General features: G+C 39.8%; 1 protein-coding gene across 1 annotated transcript in view; it reads left to right on the top strand.

The window, feature by feature from the left end:
* SYNE2 (spectrin repeat containing nuclear envelope protein 2) overlaps nt 1-11,381 on the top strand; it is a 170,785-nt gene that overhangs the window by 75,420 nt on the left and 83,984 nt on the right. Inside the window, 8 exon segments of the mRNA XM_017738829.1 lie at nt 314-632; nt 1,405-1,561; nt 4,224-4,379; nt 6,403-6,543; nt 6,871-7,053; nt 7,573-7,710; nt 9,348-9,533; nt 10,531-10,653. Coding sequence (XP_017594318.1) covers nt 314-632; nt 1,405-1,561; nt 4,224-4,379; nt 6,403-6,543; nt 6,871-7,053; nt 7,573-7,710; nt 9,348-9,533; nt 10,531-10,653 — 1,403 coding nt within the window.

The following is an 11,381-nucleotide window of genomic DNA, read 5'->3' as shown; positions in this document are numbered from 1 at the left end:
AGTTGCTCAGCATCTGTAAGTTTGGGGGGGTAGGGATGGGGCTGTGAGTAAAATGGCCTCTAAAGGGCTGAGATCAGTGCAGGACATCATTTCCCACACGCTGCTCAGTTATCCCCACCCTTTCTTGAACGCAGAGTCGGAAATAGGGGGGGATATTTATTCAACCCTCTGAACCCAGAACAACTCTGCACGGGGTTATGAGCTTTGTTAAAGCAAACTCAGATGTTTTGTCACACTTCAGAGGTTCAAGTTCTGACTCTGTAATTCCCAATACTTAGTCACCCATGTGAGTAAATGAATAATGTAACTTAAGGTGGTGGAATAAAAGAGCAGTTTATCTCATGCCTTGCCTTGGTGTTTACTTAGCTGGAACGAGAAACAATAATTCTCGATAAGCTCCAGGAAGAACAGCCAGAAAGCCTTAAAGAGAAAGAAAAGGCCACCAGAGAGGAACTGGTGGAGTTACTAGATTTTGTGAACTCATTCGAAGAAAACATCAACCAGCAACAGCTCCTCTTACTCTTGCTTCTTCACCGGATAAGAAACATCCTGAATACACCTGAAAATGCTGAGGGAGAAGCTGCCCTTCCTGCCTTGTGTGAGATAAAGGCAATGCAAGAGCGCTGTAAAAAGTAAGTGGTGTGAGATTTCTGTTGAAGATATGAGCTAGGACTATTTACAAGCAGAGGATTTTAGTGGATATCAAAGAATATATAAAAGCTGTAATGCAGTTAAAAAGACAATGAATGCTCTGCTGGGTCAGACCAATTCTCTATCTCAGCCATCTGCTGTCTCCAGTATGGGCATTGGGGGATATTATTTAGGGAGAGGACCTGAGCCTGGCCATATCATTTGTGGGCTGCAGTTTGTGTTCAAATGCAGTAGGAATCAAGGAACAATAGTCAGTTTTAGAGGTTCCAAGCTCTTGTGAATTTTGAGATCGTCCACTCTTAGGAAAATCAGACCTTGTGTCTTTTGCAACTTTTATCTTATTATGTGAGTGCCACTGTCTAAAATTCACTCCAAAGATTTTTTACAAATCTGGTGATTGTACTCACGCTTCTCCGGGTCTGCTTTTGGACATGGGAATCTTTGTGAGCAACATATGCTCTGCCAGGATCTTCAGACTCTGAGAACTTGACCTCTGCTTGCTCTTTAAATATGCCTGCTATCTGATTTGGTCTACCAAATGTCCTTCTTTTAGCACTATCTGAAGATTCACTTTAAAGAAACTGAGATTATAAGTGACATAAACTCACAGATTTAATAACAGAAAAAAAAGCTAAATTACAGACAAATGTGGTTCTGGATATCTACCTGTATAATATCTGTATTAAGCATGCTCTTTGCTCCTACTTGGTGTAGAATCTAAAGCAATGTATTCTTTCTGGTAATCTTCCATAGGTTGTATCAAAAGGCTCAAGACCATAAAGATTCTGTGAAAGCTGAGATTCAAGAGAGGAACAAGGTCACTGAAGAAATAAGTGCTGTGACAAATGCATTACAGAATGCTGCATCTGTGTTACTGCAGGATGCTGATGGAAAGGCAGAACAGCTGGAGGTTGGTAACAGCTCTGTTATTGTGACATTCAGAGTATCTCCTGGTTTATGCTGGTGCTTGAACTTGCTCCAGATAAAATTAATGGCAAGGTCTATGCATATTGACTTAAAGACAAAGAATCTGGCTCAGCAGAATACAACTGGCCCTGCCATGGTCTTGGTTTGTGTTTTTTTCCCCTCTGTGTGACTCAGGTAGCAGGCACGGAAGTATTTCCAGGTTGCAGAGAAATTCACAGCCAGCTGCATTCCTTTTAGGAAGGGCTGCTTAGTGTACACCCTGCATCCTTTCCCCTCTGCATACCTACCCAGCACAGCTTCACATGTTCTGGATTTGATGTCCCACACTGGGGGTTAACCTGGTAAATGATTTTTAAAAATCAAGTTGTGATCAAGACCACAGTGTCCACCAGCAGCCACCAGCCGTCTACACATTTCTGCATTTCTTGACTTTATGAAATACTGTTATTCCTAACAGTTCCTGAACTTACTTATTTATTATTTGAATTATATTCATTTCAAATTACTCCTATTGTGTTTATATTGCTATCATAATTTTTAAATCTTGATCAAAAATTGTTTTTAATTCTATTTAATCCAGTTATCTGTTAACTATAGAACTTCATAATTTATTTGTTTTAGCCTACTAAAGTGTAGTACAGATTTGGGCTCTCTTTGCTGAGTCTTGTATAAGAACTGGTTGGGTGTCCCCATCCTAGCACAGTTCTAGGAAAAATACAGCAGCCAAAGACCACGGTGGCAGATAGGGGTTTAGCTTGAAAGAGAAACGTTTATTACATGTTTAGGAAGTTCTGAAAACCCATGAGCTAGCATTATTGTGGTGAGACCTTGGATTTGTCTGAAAGGGCTGGTTTTCTGTTTAAAATTATTTAGAATTAGAATTTAGAGTTGTGTCTGCTTTTTTACTGAGTTCTTTGTATCCAGAAGGAAATTTTACTACTGCAGGTGCTTTTTGCCTGCTCTTTTCCCTCACATCCAAACTTTGCTACTCTGAGCTCCTAAATTTCACCCAAAAGTGAGTTTTCACATTGTTCCTTTTTCTGATAGCAATGGCACAAGCAAATGTTAGCAGCAATTCCATCAAGTGATTTCTTTTTAGCAGTATGTCACAGCAGGCCTGTTCCTTTTGAGAGGATTGAGCTGAAAGGATTGAAGAATTCATTAATTTTACGTAGTCCAGACACCAGTGAGCCAAAATCTGCAGGGCAGTTTCATCCCTTACTTCCAAAGAAAATCTAGTTCATATGAAATCTATAGCATTAGTCAGGACTCCATTGCAGCTATTGAGTGGAAATACCTATTACACTTTGAGATGACAAACCTGATTTAGCTGGGTGACAAAAGTTTTAATTCACCCACACAGATGAAAAGGGGAAGTGTTACTATCTTGTCCCTTAGGAAAAAAATTGGGACAGTTTTGACAGGCATCTGCTTTCCAGCTAAATAATCTGAAATATGAACATGCAGTAATACACAGAAACCAGTTTGTAGAGACATCTTTGTTTTGGAGACGAGAGTTGTAAGTGATTCTTTCCAGTTCAAGTTAGGAAATCTGTGAACTCTCATAAATATTGGCACAATCTCAATTGGGCCATTTGACAACAGCAGCCTTCTCCCTGAGAGAATGAGGCACACAGCTGTTTTGTGGGTTTGAGGGTTTTTTTTTTAATATCAGACCCAGTTGTTGTGGGATGACAGAAAATAAATCAATCTCAGTCTCTTACATATTTCTGTGTGGTGCATTTGTGTGAAGGAGAAGGTTCCCAAGTGAAGACTATGAATTAATGGATTACCATTGCTCCTGACTGAAAAAGCAAAGGCAGTCAATTTTAGTGGCTTTCATTGCCTGATAGGAGCTTTGGCTCATTTTTCCCAATACCTTAAGTTAACATTTGAGTTTCTCAAACAGCTGAGCACCAGGGAAAGGAACCATAAGCCAGCAAACAGAACTTTCCAACCTGAAACTCTAGAAAACCTTCCAAACAAATGGATTTCTTCATTCTTTCTGCAGGAGGACTTAGCTCGGATTTTATTTCTAGGCCACAGGCTGTAGACAGTTGTTCAAGCTTCTTTTATCTCATAAAACCTACATTCTTCATGCAGAACTGGAAACTACTGTTTTGAGAGGAGCCTGCTGTGCTGCTCTGTATAATTGCCTGAAAGCAGACACTTCAGCCTGAAACCTGTTGCTTTTTGTGGCCTTTGTGTTGTTTATAATAATGAAGGGATGGACGTTGGCTATTAAACGTCTTTCAAAGGGAAAAATCCACTTTGGGCACAAGGGAGAGCACAAAGGTTAACATTTAATCACAGGAGTTCTTCAGATAGTCCCTTTGCTGTACCTGTCAATGAGTATCAGTGCGTCACTTCCCCGACATGGAGCAGTATCAGGTTTTATTAATTCGTACAGATTGAAAAGCATCATTTGATTAAATGAGTCAGTATTTCTTAGTGTTTATCTGCTTGCAGAGGTAATCAAATTAAGTTTGGTATCACAAAAATAACTTTTCCAAACCATAATCATGGTAGGAAATACAAAATGCGTTATGTGTGTGTTCATACACGTATATATGCATTTGTGCATTTACACACATGCACTTACTAAGAACTGGGTAAAACTGCTGAAGTTATTCTTAATTCTGTAGGAGCTTCAGAGTGTGATTGGTAGAGAGAGTCAAGCTCTGGAGGATATCATGAAGAAACTTCGGACCAAGTATTCTGAAATGTACACAATAGTTCCTGCAGAGATCGAAACACAGCTGGAGGACTGCAAGAAAGTGTTGCAAGACCTAGAAGAGAAGGTAACTGTTGATGTGGTTTTCATATTTATCTATTTGCAATGTATAAATACAGCTGTGTTTGATGAATATAGCTCTAAATTTCAACTTGAAACGTTGATTATTTTTGTCTGCATTTTCTTCTCAGTGAAAATTGATGTGTGAGGAAAGATTCCTCATGTTAACTGTCTCCTTCTAGAATAACCTTACAGTGAACAGTGTGAATATAACATTTTTATTTTTTATTAAAAATGGACATGGCAGAACCTTTAGAAGTGAAGTTTTAATATGATATGGATGCTGTCTTCTATCCAATCTGATTCTTAAACTGGGAACTAGTAGTTGAAGTTGATTGGAAAGTTTCCATAGCTTGAATGAGAAAATATTTTCAAAACTGGGTTAAGAAAGGACTTTGAAACGGGATTTTTTTTTTTTTTTAATGTAATTTGGACACGTGACATGGTTCTTTTTACCACCTCTGAGGACACGGTCGCCTTCCTTTAAAATCAGGCAGGAAATTTAAATAACTGAATCCCATTGCATCAGGTTTTTTTGCAGTATTTTCTATCTACAAGGGATATAAGCAGTTAGCTGAAAGCAAAATAGGGGAAAATGGAGTAATATTCTTAGTTTGGGGTCCAATTTTTAGCCTGGTACAATTACCATCATTGTTACTCATTTGTGTTATTTTAAAAATGAAAAAAAAAACCTTTTCAGTTCTCATATTCCAGAAATAATAATGTTTAATGTTAATTTTAAAGTTAAAGCTCTGCTAACTTGATAAAACTTGAAAGTTTAATAAAACAGTTTTGAAATCCAGTTACTTTTTAGTGTCTATCAAATTATTCCTTCATTTTATCTTACATAAAATATTTAGCACATGTTAACTAAAGCTTGTGAGTTTTAATTTGGTTAACTTTATAGTTTCTGTTTCAAAATGGGACTAGTCTTTTCAGAAGCAACAACTGGGAGGAGAGAAGGAAAGCAAAACAGTCTGCTTTGAGCTTTTGTGGTTGTTTACTGTTTCTTTTACCGAGATAAAAGGTTATCCCAAAGCACACATTACCTGTTGGAGTGAAAGAACTGGTCCTGAAATGAGTAGATAATTAATTCATTAACTGAAAATTATCTTAATTCCTCATCCCACAACAAGGATGAAGTATTACAGTACTAGGAGATTCAAACTAAAACAACTACTAAATTAAAAATCTTTTGCATCAAGGCAGCATAAAACTATTCAGTGTGCATTTGCCCCCTAAATCCTAGGGCTGCAGCACACGAAGAATTTAGCAATTTCCTGGTGCTTGGCCAACCCTAGCAGCCAGCGGAGCTGTAAGAAAAGATGTCACTTTTGGGCAAGATCAAGGACTTTCTCCCTCCCTGCACTTTATCTAGTCCTTTGTAACCTGGTAGCTTACGGTGTGTTGCTCAGTCCTGTGCTCAGGCAATTACTCAACTTCAGCTTTGAGAGTTTTTCTTTTTACATGGAAAATCAGGCCCCCCCCAGTGCACCAATTTTTCATTTCTATGGAGTCCTGCAGAGTGAAATTAAGTTCCTCAGAGCTTTTTATTTTAGTGATAAATCTCCAAGTTTATATTGAGAAATTTGCTGTGCAATGATGCACTTTGATATTCCCTTGTTTGTTACATGGAAGTCACAGCTGTCAGCTGAGACATAAAGGTGTCATTCTGGGTTTCTCACAGCATAAATCCAAGTGTGACCCTTCCCACTATGCAGCATGAGCAGCCTCTCTTGCAGATCAGGGTGAAGCAAAGCACCCAGGGAGTGGCAGTGCCTCAGGGCTTGTTTCCTCAGGGATTGCCTTTCCGAGCCAGGCTTTTTTAATGAGAGCAAATTAGTGAACAACATGTAGATGTTGAACTCGCTCACATTAGTGCTTCTCCCTTCAAATGTAGTTCCATTCTGGTGTTTTGAAGTGACTTGTCAAGAGAAACGGAAAAGAATTTTAATATTTTTGGTAAAGTGGTGCACAGAAACAAGCAGATCTTTGTAATCGCCCCTACTGTTTTCTCTTTGCTCTGGCAGGTTAGCTCTGAAATCTTGCAGAACTCTCCTCAGTATGTGCTGAAAAGAAAAGCAGAAACTATTAACAATGGCCTTCAAGCTATTGAAAAGATGTTACAACAGAGGAGTGAAAACATTGCAAAAGCCAAAGAAGTTCAGAAGGTAATCTTGCAAAAAAAATTTTTGTGGGTGTTAAAAGATTTTTGGTTGTTTCTACAGAGCCTTGTTCAGCATAAAGTGGTCTTCCATTCATTTTATGTCTGTAAAAGGAGAAGTACAAGCAAGCATTTAGCTGGTGAATATGTATTAATTCTTTCTCACAGGAAAATCCATGCTTTTTTCAACTGTGAATCACACCAGTAGATGCAAAGTGTTTTCTTCTCATCGTATCAGTTCTGAAACCTTTGCAGTTCCACATATCCCACGTGAAGAGCTGCTGTTACCTTTGAGCCTGACCTTATATGTCATTTCCCTTCTGTCCACATGCAGCAAATTTGGGATATGCTGGACCTTTGGCATTACAAACTCAACGAGCTGGATGCAGAGGTGCAGGATATAGTGGAGCAGAATTCCTGCCACGCACAGGAGTTGATGGATATCCTGGTGGCCCCCTTGCAGCAGTACCAGCAGGTCTCACAGCGTGCTGAGCGCAGAACTGCCATTCTCAACAAGGTGGGTCCAAATGGAACTGGTTTTTTACCAATCCTATAAAAAAACCAGAGTGAAGGCTTTGCATGAAACATCATCAGAGGCTGTCAAATGAGTAGAGTCACAAGCCTGCTGTGGTAAGGCTTATTGTAGGTGGGGTTTCTGGAGTGGCTACCCCAAAGGGCTGGCTCAAACCATGGCTGAGGGGTTCATGTGGGGAATGCTTGCCCCTGGGTGGGTGTTGAGATGGTTCTCTCAGACTCTGCTAATGGGCTGTCTATTAAAGTATCATTGCCATGTAACTTGTAACAATGCTCCCATAAAATGTAAGCATGCAAGCACCAAAATTACCTTTGATGAGAGGGGATAGCCTGAAATCATGAAACCATTTCAGAAAAATGGTTTTTATTTCACCATGCTGATTTAACTGACCATGATGCAAATGCATCCTGATTTCTTTTAATCTTATCCACAGATGTATTTATCCTATACAGTGAACAGCAATTCACTTGTGACTTGCTGTAAAATCCTGTTATTTCCTAGGCTACCAACAAGATGGAAGAATACGAGGAGCACTTGAAGAATGTGAAAGATTGGATAGAAAGCACCAACAGTTTGCTGAGAGCAGATGCTCAGCATGACTCTGCAAAAAGCTTACGCAAGCATACTGATGAGCTCCAGGTAAGAGCTGATGCAGATAAATGGTCCTGTTAGCACTAGTTGCTCTGCACAGATGCAGTTTTCCATTCTTAATTGTTACTGACTGTACTAGTTTGGAAACACACCAGTGGGAGGCACCAAGTCAGAATAACAATAATGGAAATTAAAGAAAAGGAAGAAAAAAAGTAAAGGAAAACACTGTCAAACTGACAGAGTCAAGGTACAACCTGACACCCTGTTAGGCAGGGTGGTGGTAGCAGTCTGGTAGAATGGTGGCTGCAGTCCTCTGAAGCAGTGAGCCTGTAGTAAAAGGGTCTGCTCTTCCTCAGGCAGTCCAACAGTGGCTGTGTAGCTCCTGTCCTCTGGAAATCCAGTGGAAGGGTTGTCTCTGGTGTTCAGAGTCCCAGATTATATCCACGATGGGATGCTTGGTTCCTCCCTCTGGGTGGAGCATCTCACAATGGGGTAATGAGTCATGAGGCCAAGTGTTGATTAGGCTCATTAACAGAAGATAGTCCGGAGGGAGTTATCTCTGAGTCAGGCGTCAGGACAATGATGGGCCATGAACAGAAAGATAGTCTGGGGGGAGGAGGCAAGGAAGCACTGCCCCACCTGGTTTCAACAGCTCCTGAGGATGGCAATAGAATACACTGCAACCCAGGACACTGACATAAATAACTTACCATTTTCAGTAAACCTACTTTAAGTGAAAAATAGTTATAGTTGACACTCATGAAATACAGATGCTTTTTGGTGTTGGACATACCTATCTTGTGCAAGTGCTGAACTGTTGTACATCTTCCAAAAATGTGTGATTGTCTTCTGTAACCCTGCTGAGTGGCTATGGTCAGTTTTTACTGCCTGCATATATAGGATTCTTTCTGTATTGTATGTGAGCCAAAAAGGCAAAGTGCTGTTTTTTTGATGTCTGTGTGCTAGATGGAAACTTCGAAGTGAGTTGTGGTTTGGAAGGCTGTGCTCACTGTTCCTTGAAGGGAATTCTGATTGGTAATTTCAAAAATCGAATGTTTGTAATATTACAGGGAAGATCAGGGCCAGTGCCAAACAAAAAAATTCTGGCAATTTTGTACTTAAAAATCGAGTTTTCTGTACATCCACTCCTTGGCTTAGACCAAGTGAGAAAGCTGGTGTTCTAAACATAGATTTTTGTAGTAAGATTAGTAAGAGTTCTTGACAGGAAGTAGCTGCCCATTCTGGGCTGATAGTTACAAAAGCATGTAGCCACAGTGGGGAGACTGGGATTTCCAAAACCCATGAACATTTTTTGTGGCAAAAGCTTATTGTCTCCTGTGTTTGTGAATTGGAATGTTTTGTGTGTTCTGGGCTGTGAAAGGAGTGGATTTGGAAATGCACCCAGGGCTTGCATTAGAGTGGAAACATGCATTCAGTCCTTTCCTTCACACACCACCCAGACAAATGGATCACATGCATTTCTTGCAGCCTTTGCTGTTCTTCATTCTGGTGTTCACTGCAGTTAATCCGAAAGCTGAACCAGTTCATGGCAGGGGAAGAAACGTCACATCATGCACAACTAGCCTGATATTTTCTGGAACATTTTGTTCCTTCTAATCCTTACCTCTATGTAACTTTAATGTTCAGCAGTGATGTATCAAACTAAGCTCTTACTTCGTCTCCAGATGGCTTTGGAAGACTTGGAGCAAAAGCAAAATCTCCTGCATGGTATCTTCATGGAGCTGGAGGAGCTGACACCCATCTTTGAAACAGACAGTGTAATGCAACAGCTGAACGAAATAGATGTTCAAGTAGCAACTTTACAGCAGGAGATAGCAGAGGTTCTTCCACAAATCCTGCATGTGGCTGATGTAAGTCTGGGTGACCCATAACTGCTTTTAATGAGAGCTTCATCATGTGTTAGGAAATACAGGTTATATCACCTGCATGGAAAACAGGGTTTAGTGCTGGTTTTTGTAGGTGTGCCAAATGAGGAAATTAACTGTTTGGAAACAAACCATCAGAAGGCATTTGGTAACTAAGCTGTGAAGTTCAGGATTAGCACAGGATGTAGGAGGAAAGGCTGGGAGCCTGGGTTGGTGCAGCCTAGAAAAGCTTGGGGGTGAGAGGTTGATATTGCTGCTGTTTTCTGCTACATGATGGGAGACTACAGACAGGACTGGGCCAGGCTCTTCTTGGGATGTGCAGCAAAAAGATGAGCAGTAAGAGATCTCAAGTGTAACAAAGGAAATTACATCTACATAGTAGGAAGGATTTTTTTTTTTTTTTTTTGCAGTGAGATTGGTCAAACACTAGATCGGGGCTCCAAGCAGGGTTAATATCCCCAGCTCAAGAGATACCCAAATCTCAGTAGGATCAGACCCCAAGTGCCCTGCTTTGATGGGTGCCAGAGATCTTTCAAGGTCCCTTCCAGCCTATTCTACCCTGTGACTGTCTCTGGGAGTTCACAAACAGCTGTATGTGGATTCCTTTTCCTTCTGATGTAAATCTTTTCCTATTGGAAGCTGCAACAGTATGATTACAGCACTTGCCTATGCTGGTTACTCTCACCACTGGAAAACTGTCTTCTTACCACTAGTAATTTAGAATGTGAATTTTCAAGGATATTTCAGTTCTGTATTCAGGGTTTAAAACAGACCAGATGATCTTAAATACTTAATTCCTTTAGAAGTTATGACTATACGTAATTTATAATAACTAGCCTTTTGATTGATAGCATTCTTTAACATATTCTGGCTGTGCTGTAGTCATTTTTCAGTATTTCTTTTTAAAGTGAAAAGACAGAACTGCAAGTTGGCTTTGGTGTTTGGGCTATCTACAAATACTCCTTTTGTTCCCAAAATCTAGGAATTGGATGCCATTGAATCTCATGTGAAAGTGTTTGAGAAGGATGTTGCAGAAATGAAGACAATCTTGTCATCAGAAGATCTGTTAGAATTTTCTCCTAAAGACCAACTTAAGCATGGACAGGTCTGTGGAAACTCCTATTTAGGCTTTCTTTTTTTCCTGATCAGTGTAAACCCTGAGGTGAGACTGTTGAGAGACCCTTTCAAGAAGCACAGTCATGGTTTGAACACACACTTGAAATTAAAGCACTATTGAGAACATGCCCACAGAGAACTTGACTGTGTAACTTAAACTCATGTTGGGCATAGCTGCCCCATTTGAGGATCTCCATTTTTTGGGAAGTTTGTGGCCTGATTTTCAAGAGATGATTGCTGCACACCACTCTACTTGGCACCAAACTGAAATCTGAAGTTAAAAAATTTAGCCTTATTTTTCCAAAAATGGAGGCAAATTTTAGCAGATGATCCTTTTATTTCACACCACATGCAGTCCACAGTGTTATCTGCCTAAAATACAAAAATCATGGGTTCATATTCAGGTGAGGAATAAAAATACCATCATATCTTTCATAGCAGTGTAACTCTCATAATAAAGCTGTGCAGCTTGGTTATCCAGAGAACAATTTTGTGGTAACTACATTACATGGAAAAACTGAAGTAATATTTCTTCAAGAAAATAATGTTCACATATCTCCTTACTGTAAATCAAAGCCCGGATAGTACAAAAATTCCTGATGCAGACTTCTTATGAATGAGAGAATAACCATCTCTGTTCCCACTGGGGCATTTCAAAACAAAATCTTCTTGAGAGGGAGTTCAACAAAAAAGTTAAGTCATTAAAAACCCTACAGG

This window comes from Corvus brachyrhynchos, unplaced genomic scaffold, assembly GCF_000691975.1.
Source record: "Corvus brachyrhynchos isolate BGI_N302 unplaced genomic scaffold, ASM69197v1 scaffold245, whole genome shotgun sequence".
Taxonomy (NCBI): Eukaryota; Metazoa; Chordata; class Aves; order Passeriformes; family Corvidae; genus Corvus; species Corvus brachyrhynchos.
Note: the sequence above shows the minus strand (reverse complement) of the source record. Positions and strands in the feature narration are given on the sequence as shown.